This window comes from Protopterus annectens, chromosome 6.part0 (assembly GCF_019279795.1).
Source record: "Protopterus annectens isolate FY-2018-M chromosome 6.part0, PAN1.0, whole genome shotgun sequence".
NCBI classification, from domain to species: Eukaryota; Metazoa; Chordata; order Ceratodontiformes; family Protopteridae; genus Protopterus; species Protopterus annectens.
This window is the reverse complement of record NC_056737.1, coordinates 469,533,436-469,552,460: the sequence shown is the minus strand read 5'-3', so window position 1 is coordinate 469,552,460 and position 19,025 is coordinate 469,533,436. Positions and strand designations below refer to the sequence as shown.

The window sequence follows — 19,025 nt, the reverse complement described above, 5'->3', positions numbered from 1 at the left end:
CTGCCATCCCTGAATGAAGAAACTTGTGTCTTTACAATACTTGTCAAGAAGGGCACTGGTGCTTACCAGACAGACTGCATATATACATACATTTTAGTAAAACCTGCTTCCTGAGGACTAAATATCAGTGCATAACTGTATGAATATTTTACTGCAACACTACCATTTGCACAGCTGCACGGGGATGTCTTCCTCTCACAGTTGGAGCCAGTGAACCCTGGAGGGCAGACACATAAATAACCTACACCATTGTCTTTCTGCAAGCAGGAGCCACCGTTGAAACATGGTGATTCGTCACAGGTGAGAGTGGTATGTTCACAGTGTGATCCATATGACTTAGAAGTACAGTGGCAAATGTAGCTTTCTTCTTGTTCCTGTGAAAAGAAATATGCAAAATTACTTTGTATCTGTCTCCGTTAGTAATAAAAATAATTTCTTTTTCTTGTCTTCTACACAGTTCTGACCACTAGCCAAGATAAGTGCCACACTCATTACTAATCCCAATGGACCAGCCAGAGTAGTTCTCCGGACATGCTAAATGAGAATTTGGTACATTAAACTGCTTTTTCATACTGAGAGATGTATTTTCTGTTTGTGAGTGCTCTGTCTGTGCTTTTCTGTGAATTTTTTTTGTGAGGTTTCTGTGTTCTAGTCAGGTATCATATAACTGATTTGTTTGCAGTTAAAGGCATTTTGTAGAGTCTCCTTTTCTTTAATCTGTTTAAAACTTTCATTTAGTGGCTAGAACTAGTAGCTGCAATAGTTTCCCACCTGACCTCTCTATTGGTGTCTTGTTCTTATACTTGGTGCATTTGCAATTGCCCGCCCATACTGTAAATTTGATCTGGGACACTCCTCCCAGTCTAGTGTCATTAGCTCATTCTACCTAATACAGAGAGAACATTTGAGAAGGCCAATCCACTTAGGTTCTTAACCTTGAATTATCTTCTGTTCCTGCTTTCTCTCTTTCCACTTTACTAAAAAATTATGGCTAGTATCTCCTTGTGTTCTAACTGAGTGTGCTTCTCAGCTGATAATTATATTTTTTGGCACTTTTTAACTGTTCAGAGTTGAATAAAACAATAACTGAATTCAGTTCAGAATACAGTTTGAATAAATTGCATTTATTTAAACTGTATTTGCTCTAATATTACTACACACTCAAGTGTGCTAGCTTGCACTGCACTTGAACTGCTTTTAGTGCTGTTTTAGCTGCCTTTTTGTAAAAACAAAAATTCCAAGCTTCTTTCCTGTAACTAGTCTAGTCTAGATACAGATTTGTTGTATCTAGGACTGTTTGTAAGCTTCTGAGCCTCCCAAGCCTTTCTGTGTTGGAAGGAAGCGTTCTAGCTTATCAGTAGGAGTGTTACTAGGTAGCTTATCTACCACAAGAGGAGTGGTTTCTGGCCCAGAAATTGTGGTTTATTGGCCATTTGGGCAGTTTTTTCCATCTCTTTCAACTTTCTGGTTTAAAAGCCAGCATTTGCATTGTTTCCCACCTTTCCTGTAACTAGTCTAGTTCAAATAAAGATTTGCTGTATCCAGGACTGTTTGTAAGCTTCTGAGCCCCCCAAGCCTTTCTGTGTTGGAGGGAAGCCTTCTAGCTTGTCAGTAGGAGTGGTAACACTAGGTAGCCTAGGTAGCCTATCTACCACATGAGTAGTGTCTGGCCCAGAAATTGCAGTTTATTGGCTGTTTTAGCAGTTTTTCCATCTCTTTCAATGTTCTGGTTTAAAAGTCCGCGTTTGCACTTTTCCCGCCTTTCCTGTAACTAGTCTAGTCCAGATACAGACTTGCTGTATACAGGACTGTTTGTAAGCTTCTGAGGCCCCCAAGCCTTTCTGTACTGGAGGGAAGCCTTCTAGCTTATCAGTGGGAGTGATAAGCACTAGGTAGCCTATCTACCACAAGAGGAGTGGTTTCTGGCCCAGAAATTGTAGTTTATTGGCTGTCTGGGCAGTTTTTCCATATCTCTCAACTTTCTGGTTTAAAAGCCCATGTTTGCACTTGTTTCCCATATTTCCTGTAATTAGTTTAGTCTTGCTGTATCCAAGACTGTTTGTAAGCTTATGAGCGGTGCCAAAGTCTGCTCTTCAATTTTTCTCTTAGATCTACTAGTTCTCTCCTCTCCTGCTACACTTTTACTAGCTTATTAGTCTAGCACTTTCCCAGACTTCTTGTAGCAGTTATTGTAGCACACAAAAGTGCTACCAGCACTAAACGTTCTACAAGGAAACAGATCCAGTACTTATTATTAATGCCCACCCAATGTAGCAACTGCCTCATGTACACCGACAACCCTCTACTCTTACCTCCCAACACTTAGACTTGCAAGAGATGCACTTATATATCCAAATTGGAAGCCATGCACTCTCCAGCAAAGACTGGAATAGCTGGTCAAGAGGAGAAGGTCAACACTTGTATCACACCACATGGAACACATAGCCCTCTAGAACACATACCAGCACTGCCTTCATATAAAAACACAAACCACGCACCCACCTTTGCGGAGGCTCTCAATAAAAATCTACCCAAACAGCAGAGACCTCCAAGGCAGAAATGCACTCGACCACCGCAGCACAACACTAATCACGAGACACATAACTCTCCTAAACAGTATGCCACTCAACCAAAGCCCCTAAGGCAAAACAGCATGCCCAACACACTAGTCATAGGTGACTCGATAGTGATGCACACTGATGTCCCACTCACTAGGTTGAATACGGAGAAAGTAACAGTCAGCTGCCTGTCAGGTGCCAGGATCTGCCACATAACATACACACTCAGGTCCCTCAATAACAGGTACAAATATGACTCAGTCATTGTACATGTGGGTGTGAAAGACCTGAGACGTACTTCCCTGGACTACATGAAAAGAGACATGGAGGAGTCCTTGGATTCTGTAGCCCTGGCAGGTATGACCCTAGCCCTGAGCAGCATCTTACCATCACCCAGAATGATACCACAGTTGTTGTTGTTTGTCTTTCGGCTTTTTCCCGGTAAGGGGTCGCCACAGTGGAACTCCGGTCCGCTAATGATTGGCAGTAGATTTTTCAAAATGCCGAGGTGCCAGCTCGACGCCCAACCTTCAACCAAGGCACGCCCATTTATGCACGCATTTCTTTCGAACACTACCCAACCGCGGGGAGGACATGCAGACTCCACACAGAAGGCACCCCAATCCAAGTCGAGAATCAAACGGGAGAACCTCTTCTGTGAGGTAACAATGCTACTGCCGTACCACCATGTCATATAGAATGATACCACAGTAAAAGCAGAAAATGATTGATTTCAACAATTGGCTAAGTTTCTGCTTGTCATTTTAAGGGGAACCAGTATCTGTCTATCTGGGATGACATGATTGACAGATCCCGATTCTTTGCCAGAGATGGCCTGCATCTGTCACCCCTGGGCTTCCGGATACTAGCCAAGGCTCTAGCCACCCCTATGGTGCCTTTTTTAGGTGGTGTTCCAAAGACCAAATTACCACCATAACAGCTACAAACAAATGCAATTTGAGGGTCATGCTGCTCAATGCTAGAAGTCTAAATCTCAAAATGCACTCGCTCGAAGCACTCCTTAAAATGGAGAACATCAACATTTGTGCTGTAACAAAGACCTGGTTCAAGGCAGCAGAAAGCACCCCATACACTACCAGGCTATAACTCTTTTCACACCTTTCAGCCCCAGAACTTGGACCAGAGCTCCAAAGGCAGTGGTGTTTTTATATTCATAAAGGATGCGCACATCTCCAGACTAGTAGCCCAACATAACACATCAGAGATACTTCAAGTGTAGCTAACATTGAGTAAGACAGTGATTCAGGTCGTAGCCTGCTATAGGTCCCCAACCATGTCTCACACTCCACATTCCTAAGCACCCTGGAGAATATTAGGGTCCAACCTAACACTCTCATACTAGGTGACTTTAACTACTCCTATATTAACTGGGAAAACTACTCATGTACCAATCCACTTGCCCAGTGTTTCCTGGAGTTCATTAATTCCAATGCCCTGGACAATCTCGTTCTTACCCCCGCTACAGGTAGCAACATCCTTGACCTGGTCATTACTAACATGGGCGACCACTGCTCTACACCAATAAACAGCTCCTCCCTGGTTAGATCCGACCACAAATGAATCACCTTGGAAATCCACATCCCTCCCCCCCCGCAATGGTAACCACCATGAAAAACTTCTCCAAAGCTAAATTTGGGCTCCTGAAAACAGAGGTGTCTAACTTCATGGCACCCATGCAAATGGAGAATAGTTGCATGACCATTGAATCATACACCAATGCAATGTACGAACACTTACACAAATGCATGGATCTCGCCATACCTAATAGAACCAAGATGCTCTCCTCCAAACAAAGGAAGCCAATCTTGTGGTCCCCTACCATAAACGAACTCTACAACAGAAAGAGGAAACTGATGCGGAATAAGTTGAAGTCCCAAGATTCGAAAAACTCCCTCATCAGCCTCAAAAAAAGTTGAGATCCCTCATCAAATCCTCTAAATCTAGCTATGAAAACAGAATTGCAGCAGATAGTAAAGACAACCACAAGGCCTTCTATAGTTATGTAAAGAATCTCCACAGCAATACCCAGTTGTGATCTGAGCTACTGCACAATGGTACCTCCTATACTGAGCCAACAGATATTGCCAATATACTGGCCGACAGATTGAGTGCCAACTTTATCCCCCCCCAAAGGACCAATCACAATACCAGTAGATTGCCAGGCACCCAGTATTACTGCTACACAGGTTAAAACAGCACTGTCCAAGGTCAAGAATACAGCTTCTATGGGACCTGACAATATCCCTGGCTGTGTTCTACATGAACTACAGAATGAACTGGCACCTCACCTGTGTGCTCTGTTCAATCACAGCCTCACCTCAGGCGTTGTCACTACAGAATGGATCACTGCTACAGTCATCCCTCTCCACAAAGGAGGTGCGATTACAAACTCTGGGAACTATCGCCTCATTAGCCCAACGAGTCTGATATGCAAAGCTATGTAATGCATCATCGTGGACCAAATAAACGGGGATATAGGGAATCTCGAAACTCTGGATCCCAAACAGTTTGGTTTTGTGAAGGGTAGATCATGCCTGCTCAACTTGGTCGACTTCTTTGAGTCAGTCACCAGAGCTGTGGATGAAGGCAAGGTGTTTCATACAGCCTACCTTGATCTGGCCAAGGCCTTTGATACCATTCCCCACTCAGGAATTATAGAAAAACTCATTAAGCTAGCCATCAACCCCTATATCATTAGGTGGGTTGCAAACTGGATCACAGATAGAACCCACAGTGTGAAAGTATCTGACTCCAAGTCAGACTGCCGAATAGTCACAAGTGGAGTCCCACAGGGTTTGGTCCTGGGTCCTCTCCTGTTCGGTATCTACTTCTCTGAAGTCCAGGCCAACATGAAGGGACTCTGGCTGACAAAGTTTGCAGATAATTGCAAGTTGTGAGCTATTATTAGCTCCCCAAGTGATGTTGACATCCTACAGAATGGCCTCGCTGAGACCAATGACTGGCGTCAGAACCATGGCCTTAAGCTCAGTGCCAAAAATGTGTCATCATCCCATTTGGGAAAAACCCAGTTCTTATGAATTACCACATTGATGGTAGTCCACTGAACACAGAAGGTGTTATAAGAGATCTGGAAGCACAGGTTGACAGCAACCTCTCTTTTGATCACCACATTGCCACTGTGGTCAGAAAGTCCTTCTATGTGGCACATCTCATTACTAAGGGTTTTGCATCCAGGAAGAAAGAGGTTATTGTCTCCCTCTACTCTTTCCTCATTAGGCCAATCATCGAGTACAATGCCCCATTTGGCATGTACCTCATTAGACACTTACAACAACTGGAGAGGCTGCAAAAGTACCTCACAAAGAGGATCCAAGGCCTTAAACACTTGTCCTATATGGACAGACTCAAAAAACTCCAACTATTCTCTGTCTCATATCGCCTACTTACAGGTTTTCTCTGCTTGACTTACAAAGCCATGTCTGACTCAGCTCTGTTAGAAATGCTACATCTAAAGAAATCCCAGTCCCTTAGCACCACATGCTCCAGAGACCTCAACCTCATTACCACAATCCACAGAACGTACTGGAGGGACAGGTTCATACATGTCAAGCAGAGCACCTCGCTGACCCTCTTGAAGAGAAATCTTGATGAGTGGATGGGAAATGGAAAATTCACCGCAGGGATAACTCCAGTGGCACCACTAGACAGAGGCACTGGGAATTAAGGTCAGGTGGCACGATGCCAGGGTAATCCTATGGCTAGGCTTGTAAAGGCCCCAGAGCCATTAGCCTAGTACACACCTATGAACCTATTATAAATGTCTGTTTAAAAAAAAAAATAGGGTTTGTTTGTTTTAGTGAAAATGAAATCTTCTTGCTGCCTTCATGAAATGTAACATGTTTCTGATTTTTTAACAATTTTTTTTTACATCATAAAAATCTTAACAAATTTCAATGATTTTTTTAACAACATTTTTTTTATTACACCATAAAAATCTTAACAAATTTCAAAGTATGAAGATCATCTTAATTCAGAGATACTCATCAAAGAATAACTTTGAAGTACAACAGGAAACAATAGGTACAATAAGAAAACATCATATTACTATTACACCAGCATTGTTTATGGCTTAGACTTGTCCTGAGGCAGTGGAGCATAAATCAGTTATGCTATACAGATTATAAAAGTAATCATAATATCCTTTATAATGCAAATGTTATATTTCTTCAACATTAATTTCTTCATCACATATAAAGATATATTAGAGATAGCCTAAATAGCCAGGGGCCCTTTTATACAAGTTTGATCACCCTAATAGTATAAATGGGTCACTGCCAATATAAGCAATAATTTGTATCACTGTACCATCCTCATCTTGTTTGGCACTTCTTATCCCTGATTCTAGAATTCTCAAGCCCTGATTCCAGAATTTTCCATTAGCATACAAGTACTTCATAAGTGACATAATGCACTATGGCAACATGTTACTGAAAAAAATTTTACTTTCTACTCCTCACTCCAACCTAGTCAAATTATAAAACATATCCAGTTTCAAAAACATCATTATCATCCTATAGTCAGCAGTAAAGGTGAAAAATATCATAATGAGCTGCTAACACATGTATTGCCTTTATTTACAAACACCAATAAGTCAGAGGGGTACTGTTATGTAAGGAAACATGTTAGGTGAACAGAGAGATGAACTTGATAGAGGAGAAACAACACAAGAGCTAGAAACTCAGCCCAGGGAGCTACGAAGTTGTAGGACAGGGGGCATTATTGGTTTTGAGCCTGTGTACATACATCATGCCTTTGGACTCTATGGTAAGAAATGATAATGCAATGCTGCTCTGCAATAAGAACAGGACAGGAAAGAACCAGGCATCAATCATAGTCCAGGTAGTTTCATGCTTATCCCTTGGAGAAATATGTAAGTACTCTGACATTGTAGGCTAGCAGGAGTTCTTAAATCCAGTGGCCTGAGGGTGTGGGTGAATAACAGTATGGCCTTCACAATGAAGAAGTAGCCAGGCAAAACTGATACACAACTTTGTCACAAATGACACAGACAATGAAACCCAACAAATATGACATCACTGGATTAAGGAATGCCTTTCCTACAGTGGCATGCAGAAGGATAGTGAAGATGATAAGGGAAATAAGAAAATATGGAAGTATGGTGATGATATACATGGGAGTGTATAAAACACGTCAAAAACTAAAAGGGAGAAAATACAAACTAGTGCTTTGGTAAAGTGTTTATGGTACATGCCCTCATTACTGCAGTGTGTACCCTGATCAGTCCACTTCATGAAGGCATTAAAGCCAGGAGAATACTCAGTGAAACACAGTAAGACAGATAAGTGGTTTCATCAAAAATCTGAACTAATTAAAAAAAAAAAAAAAAAAAAAATCAAGAGAGTTTTTTGCAATTAATGCAATTAACTTGTTTTAGTTGGGCCTGCCCGTGCACCAAATAACTTAATATGATCAACTCTGAGGTCAGTGTACCTTAGTGTAAGGGTTGTTTTTGTTGTTGTCTTTCGGCTTTTCCCAGTTAGGGGTGGTCACAGCGGAACTCCAGTCCGCTAATGATTGGCAGTAGATTTTGATGAACGCCGAGGTGCCAACTCGACGTTCAACCTTCAACGAAGGCACGCCCATTTACGCATGTCTTTCGAATGCCCACCCAACTGCGGGGAAGACATGCAGACTCCACACAGAAGGCACTCCCCGCACTTCAGCCGAAAATCGAATGGGAGAACTTCTTGCTGTGAGGCAACAATGCTACCGCTGCACCACCGTGAATGTCTGTACAAACCTCAAAAATCCTTTTTTGCTGAAGGAACATTTTAATCAAGCGTGATTTATCAAGCTTTTTGCCTTTGTGGATATAGGTCATCTAAAAGACTTGACTTTCAGTATAGCCCAACTGGGCAAAAAACAAATATTTCAATAAAAGCCCTCAAAAGGTTTCAAACTACACTTCCCCATATAGAAGGCACTATTGCTGTACTCCATTAACTAATATCTTCACATTCAGAAATGTTCAGGATAAGTTATCAAACCTTTGTGTACATGCTGATTTGAATATTTTGATTTGTCCAAGTGGGCTTTGCTGGAAAGTGATGTGATCAAACAACCGGATATCAGCCTTCATACTACTGCCTAGATCATAGTAAGGCATTCAGTGGGTATGATGAAGATGGGAAAGTAGACACACAGATAGCAGACAGGGCTTAGTGTAAAAGAAAAGTAAGTTCAACTGTGTCTGCTTGGGGAGTCAGGAAGTAAATTAAACACCATGTGACTGGATCTAGAAAGTAATAAAATGGAATACAACCTGATAGCAGTTACTTCTCCTAAAAGTCAGTCAGTTATACCATATGGTGCAGTCAGGCTATGCTGATAGGTCAGAAGATAGATTCAAGGGAAGATGATCTTCTTCTTCTTCTCTGTATTGGCCACACCCAGAGTCTAGTTCAGAATGTCCTACACAGTAAACTGCTTCAAACTGGTGGGACGTGTGCAGAGATGGGCTATTTAGATACTCCATGGATGGTTGTGGAGTACTGACAAAGGTTAAAACTACTAGGCATGTGCTGTGGGGTACTGACAAAGGTTAAAACCACCGGGCATGTGCTGTAGAGTACTGACAAAGGTTAAAACCATGGGGCATGTGCTGAGGAGTACTGACAAAGGTTAAAACCACTGGGCATGTGCACTACAGACAAAGGAATGGCACAATATAAGCTACTGCCAGGGTTGAGGCTGGTGTTAAAATGGAAGAGTAAAGTGGAAAGCATAAGGCACATGTGGCAAAAGAAAATTTAAATTTGATTTTAAAAAAGTTGTTTTCTTACATAGTGATGGATCGGGTCTATATCACATAATCGAATATGTGAATATTGAACGTTCACATGAGTGAATATTCACATACTCGAAGTTTATGAATTTTTTTTGCAGTACAGTAAAGAGCGGGACTTTTGCCCTTTCCTTACTGTAGTACGATCTCGGAGTAGGAATATATATTTAGTGGGGGGCGCAGCCCCCCACAATACCTTTTTCGAGTACGTGAATATTCTCTCATGTGAACGTTCGATATTGAAGTATTCGATGATGTGATATAGACGCGATGGATCAACCTGCTAGAGAAAGTGATGGCATGAATGTGGTCAGGGGAACTCAATGAAATTTATGATATTTGGCAGGCAGTGATGGGAAAGGCTCGGGTAATGTCTCAAAGTTAGCGAGAATAATTATTCAGAATCAGGGGTCAAATGGGCTCCTTCCATCTGCATCTGTACTGAAAATTATACAGATGGACAGAAATGGAGTACATAGAGGAGCTTAGAACATTTATACTTGCAACTTTATAGGTGTACATGTGTGTGTGTGTGTGTGTGTGTGTGTGTGTGTGTGTGTGTGTGTGTGTAGATGTAAAAAAAGGAGCCGCTGCTGTGTTGGAGATGTACATTTTCCCATTTGCCCTCCTTTTTTGCTGTATGCACCTTTGTAGCACATTATGATTGTAAGTACATGGACTTGCAGTTTTTACAACATTCCAGCCACTTGTTTGGATACATAGTATTCTTTTCATGCAATAATAAGCAGCCTTCTATGAGGGGGAGGGTCTGTTAAAGTGGAGACGCTTGTATAAAAATAAATTCTACCATGTATAGTTTTCCAGTTTATCTTCACTAATTAATTTGTTATCTCTTCTACCCCAAAATGGAATACATTGGTTCCCACTAGGCAAAACAAAATTTTTAAATCTGCTCTGTGGTGTACATATTTGAATGTTTATGGAGTAACTCAGTATCATGTGCCTCATGGTTAATGTAGTTAATCTGCAGCCACAGATTTCATCCCTGCACTACCAAAATCCCTGGTTTAACAGACACTTGCCTTTGCTGGCAACCATTGTTGACCCCATTTTTCTTAAGCTTCCTTTAAAATAAACCAAAGCACAAAGAAACCAGTAACAAGTATAAACCACGACTCGTAGAAGCAGCCAAATAATCCACCACTTTATTTGAATACGAAATCTCTCTTAAAACAGCACAGTAGGACAAGCTTCCTTTACCTGGCAACTTCCTCCATTCTTGCAAGGGTTGTTGTCGCACACACTGATTCTTTGCTCACATTTCAGCCCAGTGAACCCTGGTTTACATGTGCACGTATAACTGCCCTGACCAGTGTTAGTACAGGTTGCTCCATTCTGGCATGGACGATGATGTGTACAGTAGTTAAGATCTGTAAAATAGCAAATAAATAAATAAACAAATGATCAGATGCATGGCAATTTTTATTTAGCCACTTAAAAAACAGCATTGTTTTAGATACAAGTGGTATATAGCCATTCAGTTAATTTTACAAGACAGCTTTCAACTCTGTGAGATTACACTGTGCAAAGAACAGATGCTATCAGATGAGAAACCATGGACACCTACCACACTGATAGAATGCATTGCCATTCCCTGCCAAAGACAGCACTTGGGTACCTATAGTGAAGCAAATGACTGACATTCCCCCTTCCAACCACTGAATGGGTCACCTTTAACAGTTACTGTAGTAACAGAATACACAACCAGACCTTATTTATCTCATTGTAAATATTTCACTAAAACTTTAAAATGCACTGCTGTTCCATTACCACATCTGCAGATGAGTGAGGGTGATCCTTCATAGAACAGAATGTAACTGTTCTTACTTTCTCATTCCACACCTGTACTTCCTTCCTTGCAACAATAAAATGCACTGTTTGCTGATATATTTCACCAGGAATCAGCACAGAGGCAGAGTGGCCTGCTCATCCTTTTAATACAGACACTAACAGCTGTGATGAATACTGTCAGTCTCTTATTCCTCAGTGACAGGCTAGCAAGAGTTAAGTTCTTTACAATCACTGGGATGACCAAGTCTTACATCTCCACTGGTACAATCACTAATGCTAAGTAGGAAGCTGAAATCTTTGATGATAAGGCTGAAGCCTTCAGTCATAACTTCAAAGCAGCTTTTGTACAAAACTCTTGGGATTGTTACTACAGAAGTGGAAAATCAAATGCTAAAGGGACTTATAGAATGTAGAACCTGAAATTCAAGCAGTGTCTGAAAAGATATCCTCTGCCTCTGTTAGGTGAAGGGTCCAGGTTCAGAAGAACTACATCTCGAAGTATAGAATGAAATGACATAGAAACCCAACAGGTTAGCTGTCAAGTTCTACACAGGTTCTAGGCTTTTACTGAAGTAAGGCAAGAGTGTCCTAAAACAACGCACACTGTATTATGCAAAAGATTATGCATTTGGGCGTGCACAGTGGGTAGACACTAGATGGATTATCAAACATCAATTAAATATAGTGGGAGTGAGTGATCTTAAAAGTGCTTGTAAAGCTATTAAATTCAGTTTTTTTATTACCCATAATTTTGGAAGGCTTCTGTTTGAGATCATCTGTAATAGTGTAAAAGTCTATGAAGACATTCTGCATTGCATAATGACATCTAGAATCACCAGATTACAATTCCTTGAAAAATACTTAATTGGGCAACCAGATAGCTTAAATAGGTTAGCCAGGTAACCCTAGATGAAAAGCATTGCAATAATCCATTATGGACAATGCAACAACATGAAGAGACATGCAAGCAAATTACTGGGATAATATACTGGCAATAATTTGTACATAATAAAAAGAAAATCTAAGAAAAGCTGGCACCTGGCCCTTAAATCTGTGCTCACCAACATGAATCAGCTCATGTTCTGTACCCTAGACACAAACATCACCTTTTCATTTCCTGGGAAAGGATGAGGCAGGGGCACAGACAACAATGACTCCCTGTACCTGGGAAAGTATTTCTTCACAGAGAGGTCATGGACCCAATGAATGGACTTGTGTAATAGCAGGTGGATGGCAAATGCATGTATAAACTTAAGAGGGCATGGCATAGGTGAGAAAAGGGAAAGGAGAAGGTAGGAACAGACGGGAGATAACACGATAAATGCACTTAAACAGCAAACTAGACTGAATAATTATCTCAGTCTGCTATCAAGCAAATGTAACACAATGTAATCCAGAATAGGAGCTGCACAGGAGGAATCCATGACTCTCATATGGCAAAGTGACAGTGACAGGGAAATTGTCAGCTGCACCCTGGCTGGGTACATCATCTGTGCAAGTATGCCTCCTTCATTTGGAACTTTTTTATCTCCAGTTTTGCTGTATAACTTCTTTGTTCTCCTACTCTCAAAACAATGATGCAATACGAGCACCTAAAATACATTCGGAGTAATAATTACCTCTGTCCGTGAAAAGTACAGTTGTGTACATTTACCATAAATGTAGATGTTCGAGTGTATTCACTGTTGCAGTCATTACAACTGGGTTATCCTGCTGGCAGGCTACTCTCAGTCGGCCTGAATTCCAAAGTCTAGGTCCGGCATCGGTTGCTGTCGCCTCTTCCCTGACGTCAGTGCGCCAGGGGTATAAAAGATGCAGCCGACACCATTTTCTTCAGTTTTTCTTGCCCCAGATGTCAGGTGCCCCCAAAAGGGTAGGCTAAAAATATGTCAATAAAACATGCATGCACCAAAGTATATATTTTGCCTTCATCTATAAGCAAATACACCACATAGGTTGTATAGAATAGAGAAGTACAGATAAGTTCTAGCAAAGAAATGGGAGATGGTGGGTGGGTAACCTGTACTGCAACAGTGAATACACTCGAACATCTACATTTATGGTAAGTGTACACAACTGTACTATGTTCTTCATGTTTCACTGTTGCAGTCATTACAATTGGGTTGAATCCCAAAGCTAAGGTTGGGAGGATGGGGCTAAATAGAATTTGGGGTGGCTATTGGGCCCTGCAGAACTGCAGTGGCAAAGCCTGCCCTGGATTTAGAGTAGAGAGGTAAGTGGTAGTGCTTTCTGAAGGTGTGCACTGAACTCCAAGTAGCAGCCTCTAAAATGTCTTTGGTTGATACTCCCCTGAGGAAGGCTGCTGAAGTGGCTGCTGCTCTGGTTGAATGTGGCCTAATGCCTTTAGGTACTGGCTTGCCATGTTGAGAATAGCAGAAACGAATGCAGTGGCCTATCCACTTCGAAATAGTCTGCTTTGAGATAGCCTTTCCTTGTGATCCTGCAGCATATGCCACTAGTAATTGCTCTGTCTTTCTGAAAGCTTTGGTTCTGTTCAAGTAGAAGCGTAGCTGTCTGTGTATGTCCAAATAATGCAGAATTCTCTCCTCCTTATTCTGTGGGCTTGGATAAAAGGTAGGCAGATGAATAATTTGGTTAAGGGCCACACTGGACACTACCTTAGGGATAGATGTCAGGTTTGTCTGCAGAGAAACCCTGTCTGGATAAAAAATTATAAAAGGTTCCACAGCCATGAGTGCCTGTAGCTCTGAGACTCATCTTGCAGAAGTTATTGCTAGGAGCAGAGCTGTTTTCCAAGATAAAAACTTTATTTCAACTGTAGTGGATGGCTCGGAAGGAGGCAGGATGAGTTTTTCCAAGACATAATTGAGGTCCCATGCAGGTATTGCTGATCTCCTTGGAGGCCTTAAATGTTTGGCCCCTCTGAGGTACTGCCTTAACAAAGGATGAGAAAAGACTGGTGGCTCTGTATTGTAATGAGCTGAAATGGCAGAGGCATGAATTTTTATAGATGAAAAAGATAGGCCTTTGTCCAGCATCTCAGTCAAGTATTGCAAAATCTGAGGAATGTTTGGTACAGCTGTGTCAATTCATTGTGCCTGGTTCCAAGCACAGAATCTCTTCCATTTTCCAGCATAGGATTTTCTAGTACTAGGCCTCCTGGCCTCCAAAATGACATCCATCACTGCTTTAGTGAGAGGTGTGTTTTGTATGACTACATTATCCACCATGCTGCCAGATTTAAGGTCTTGAGTTGGCTGTGCAGGATCTGATTGTTCTGCTGGGACAGTAGTTGAGGTACTTGAGGTAAGGTCCAGGCTGGGCATTGAGACAAGTTCCTTAGGATTGGATACCAGTATTGGCATGGCCAGTCTGGGGCAATCAGTATCATTTTTGGCTTCTCCTGTCTGACCTTTAGGAGTACCTTGGGAAGGAGAAGCAGAGGAGGAAAGGCATATACTGTTAAGTTTTTCCAGCTGAAAGATAGGGCATCCACTTTCCATGCTTGTCTGTGATAAGTCCTTGTGCAGAATCTCTTTGGTTTGCAGTCGTGAGGTGAGGCAAACAGATCTATATTCGCGCATCCCCATTTCCTTGTTATCATGCTGAAGACTTGTGGATCCAATTTCCACTTGTGGGGATCCATGAGGTTTCTGCTTAGTTTGGCTGCCAGAGTATTTATCTTTCCTGGCAGGAATTGTGCCTGCAGATGTACTTGGTAAGTCAATGCTGTGTCCCACAAAGTCATGGCTAGTCTGCAAAGGGGGTAGGAATGTGTGCCCCCTGCTTGTTTATATACCACATGACTGTGGTGTTGTCTGTCTTTATCAGCAGTTGTCCCAGATGAAGTAGGTCCTTGAAGGCTGTCAGGGCATTTTGAACAGCTAGCATCTCTTTTTGATTGATATGTAGATGCATTTGGTTTGTGGACCATGTGCCTTGAGTACATCTTCCTGCCATGTGGGCTCCCTAGGCATAATCCGATGCATCCGTTGTTAATGTCTGTGTGGCTGGGGGTAGAGTGAATGGCTGTCCCTTGTTCTGGTGACAGGCCTTCGCCCACCATCGAAACCCCTGTTGCAGGCAGGGAATGAGAGTAACTATTGTTTCCAGGCTGTGACAATGTTGAGTCCAAACACTTTTTAGGTACCATTGAAGTTTCCTCATATGCAGTTAGGTAGTCAGTTGTCTTCGTTTGTCTGGCGTGAGATAAGCCATCTGGGCAGTAGTATTTAAGCTTGCACACAGGAATATTATCTCTTGAGAGGGTACTAGTTTTGATTTCTGTTCATTGACTGTGTACCCTAGGCATGATAGTAATCTCTTTACAAACGCCAGATGCTGTAGTAGAATGTCCTTGTTCTCTGCTTGAATGATTGAATGAGGCAGTCGTCCAATTAAGGATATATTTGTATTCCTCTTTGTCTGCAGTATACAATTACTGGTGCCAGGCACTTTGTGAAGACCCTGGGCGCAGTAGATAAGCCAAAGGGCAGTACAGAGAATTGGTAGTGCATTGAGCCAGCTTTGAATCTGAGGTACCTTCTGCATGTTATCTGATAGGGACATGCAGGTATGCCTCTTTCAGATCTAAAGTCACAAGCCAAGCCTTCTTGCCCAACATGGACAGAAGCTGCTGTAGAGTCAACATTTTGAATTTTGGAATATCCATATATGTGTTTAGAATAGATAGGCCCAGTATTGGTCTCCAGGCTTTGTCATTTCTGGGTACCAAGAACAGTCTTGAATAGAATCCTTGTCCTTGCTCTTGCTCTGGTACTTGTTGAATGGCCCTCATGTCCATGAGGGATGAAACTTGTTTTTGTGCCTCTGCCCATTGATTGCGTGGCAGGTCTGGCATACCGTTTGGCCTTGGCAGGGTGTGAAAGTGGAACCTGTAGCCTTGTGAGACTATATTTAGAACCCATTTGTCCTGGGTGATCATGTGCCAATTTTGTGAAAAAAGTGCTAGTTTTCCCCCCAAAGGGGCTGCCAAAAGATATGTGCTTGGAGCTGGAAGGGGAAAGTCATTGAGACTGTTTCTTGTATGGCTGTGATTTTTCCTCTTCGCTCTTGGCGGTAGAAGCACCCCATTGTTTAGGCCTGTATGAGCCCTGGGGCTGTGATCTGCCTCTGGGGCATCTGTATCTGCCTCTTTGTGGCCTATCGGACACTGGAAAGGACCAATTCTTTGTAGGCCAGTTCCTGCTAAATCTGGGAGGCTGTACCTGTAAGAAATCTTTGACTGTTTGCATAGATTTAGCTTTGCCCTTCATTTTCTTCACCACCTCTTCTGCTTTAACACCAAAGTATCATGCTGTAATGGAGCATCTACTAGTTTTGCTTTAACATGATCAGGCAGATTCTGTTCTTTTAACCAAGCATGCCTCCTAATGACAGAATCTGTAACAGCGGCCCTACAGAAGGCCTCTAGAGAATCAAAACCACATTGCAAAGTATGCTTTCCAACTTGTTCAGCTGCATGCAATAAATCCTGCATTTCCTTGTTGTCTGCACATTCTGAATTTGCTGACATTTTCTGTTTAAGCAGTGACATAATATATTTAAGCCGTGACATAAGATATTGCTGATATTTAAGCATATGGAATTGGCAATTTAAGGCTCTTACAGCCAAGGTTGCAGAAGTATAAATCTTTTTACCCCATCTGTCTAGGGCTCTAAAATCCCTATCAGAGGGGATAGGGTTTTTTGCAGTAGAAGCCTTGACCCCTTTGGGACCCTGTGAGATGGTTTCTGGGTCAGCAGCAGGGTTTTTATAAAGAAATTTATGTGAATCAGGAGCCCTGTAGTATCTGTCTGGCTTAACAGGAGCTGGTGGTAAAGAGTCTGGAGATAGACTGGACTCTGAAAATACATCATGTACAATGTCTAAAACAGGTGGAATAGCAAGGCGCCTGTGTTGAGGCAATAAAAGGAAATCTCAGAACCTTTTCTTGGATTCTGGGTAATCCTGGCTCTCCAAGTGGAAATGCTCCCTCATGGTATGCAGTGTCTCCCCAAAAGAGTAATCTTCAGGAGGGGATTCAGCATCAGAATCCTCATAGGGAGGAAGAGAATATTCCTGTTCAGATGAGGAATCAGAGGAAATGGAAACCTAGTCTGAAGATTCGTATTCTACCTCTTGCCTAGGCCTCTTATCAGAAGGGGGATGGGAACCCCTGATCAAAGTAAAAAGGTCTTCGGCCATTTTAAGCATCTGTTTCTTAGGCATGGAGGCCTGTCCAGAAGAATGCTGTACTTGTTTCTTTGTCTTTAGAGCTGCTTTAGTCTTTGCCTTTGAAGCTGAAGTAGGTTTCACATATAACTGTGTGGGTCTGAAAACACCCTCAGAAGCCAATGCCTGCTCAGTGGCTCTGGACCCATCTGAGGGAATAGTTTCCGAGTGTCCAATACCTTGAGTTTCCAATGGCCTCGTCGGTTCCATGTGGGAGTCAGAAGTGGCCTGTGGCTCTGAGGTAGCGGGTGTCAGGGGCTGCGAAAGCGCCTCACTGAAAACCGGCGAACCGGCGACAGGCCTAGCAGAAGCCTCGTCATCGGTTTTGGATCTCGGATGCCTGTCCTTTTCTTTTTCCTTGCGCTTTTTATAAACTCCGGTAGTCGGCTGTTCCAACGACATTATGTAATTAAATCTTCTGCCAAAGTAATGGAATGCAAAATTGTACTAGCGCTTAATAGTGCGTTGGTTAAATCTAGCACAAAACCGACAACTAGCAACGTTATGGTCAGGGCCTAGGGAAGGAATACAGTAAGAATGAAAATCCTTATGAGGTATTTGCCTCCCAAAAGAAATACAATTGTTAACTTTTTCTGACATCGGTCTGGAGCAAGAAAAAAGTTTCCCCAACAGGGTACTTAGCTTTAATGAAGACTTCGGATCTGAATTTCGAATTTGAAAAACTCAGGAGTCGGCCGACCGGCACTTGCGAACTGTTTTTGCTTCGGGCAACACGCGGCAAGAAAGACTGAAGAAAATGGTGTCAGCTGCATCTTTTATACCCCTGGTGCACTGACGTCAGGGAAGAGGCGACAACAACCGACGCCGGACCTAGACTTTGGAATTCAGGCCGACTGAGGGTAGCCTGCCAGCAGGATAACCCAATTGTAATGACTGCAACAGTGAAACATGAAGAACATCTGATTCAGTGCATCACTTTCGCAATAACACAATAAACACCTACTTGTAATCCACCTGGCTGAAACAGTGGCTACTTCTCTTTTTTTTCCACTCTCTGACAGAAGAGTGACTCAGACTGGAGACTGAGCACAGGACAAGTGTGAGGCATTCAGGTTCAGACGAGTGACATTCTAAATACCTATTCTTTCCTTTACAGGTGATGGGCTACTTCTGCTTAGATCATGCTCAGTGAAACTTATGCAACACCATGCCCAAAGCAGCAGATTTGTAAAGGGAGGAACGATGTTATATGTACAAATATTAGAGCATAAAACATTACTATATTCATTGTAGAGAAACAGGTATTATGAGGACTAGTATAATTCAGTGACAGAAAAGCTGATGAGTAACTCAACATACTTCCAGCCTATGGAATAAGTGGCAAATACAGGTCAAACGAAGTATGTGTTTGGCTATCACTTTAAGGCTAGTTTTGATGATTAAATAGGCAGACAAAAATTTTCACCAAGTTTATCATGTACAGCCATGCTTGATATAGGATGTGAATGCTATTAAGTGCTTTAAAAGGAAGGCGTAGACATTTACATGTCTATGCTTAGAGGTGCATAAGGCTATACATCTTATGGTCCTGGTGATTGTTTGCCGAGTATTGTTCTTATGTTTCCTATGG

General features: G+C 42.2%; 1 protein-coding gene across 3 annotated transcripts in view; it reads right to left on the bottom strand.

Moving 5' to 3' along the window:
* The window catches only part of DLL4 (delta like canonical Notch ligand 4), a 169,629-nt gene that overhangs the window by 92,914 nt on the left and 57,690 nt on the right, over positions 1-19,025 (bottom strand). For all 3 annotated transcript variants that reach the window (XM_044074199.1, XM_044074201.1, XM_044074202.1), the window contains exons 7-8: positions 10,627-10,796; positions 164-374 (exon numbers count right to left, since the gene is read on the bottom strand). In XM_044074199.1, coding sequence (XP_043930134.1) covers positions 164-374; positions 10,627-10,796 — 381 coding nt within the window. The remainder of the gene's footprint in view (positions 1-163; positions 375-10,626; positions 10,797-19,025) is intronic.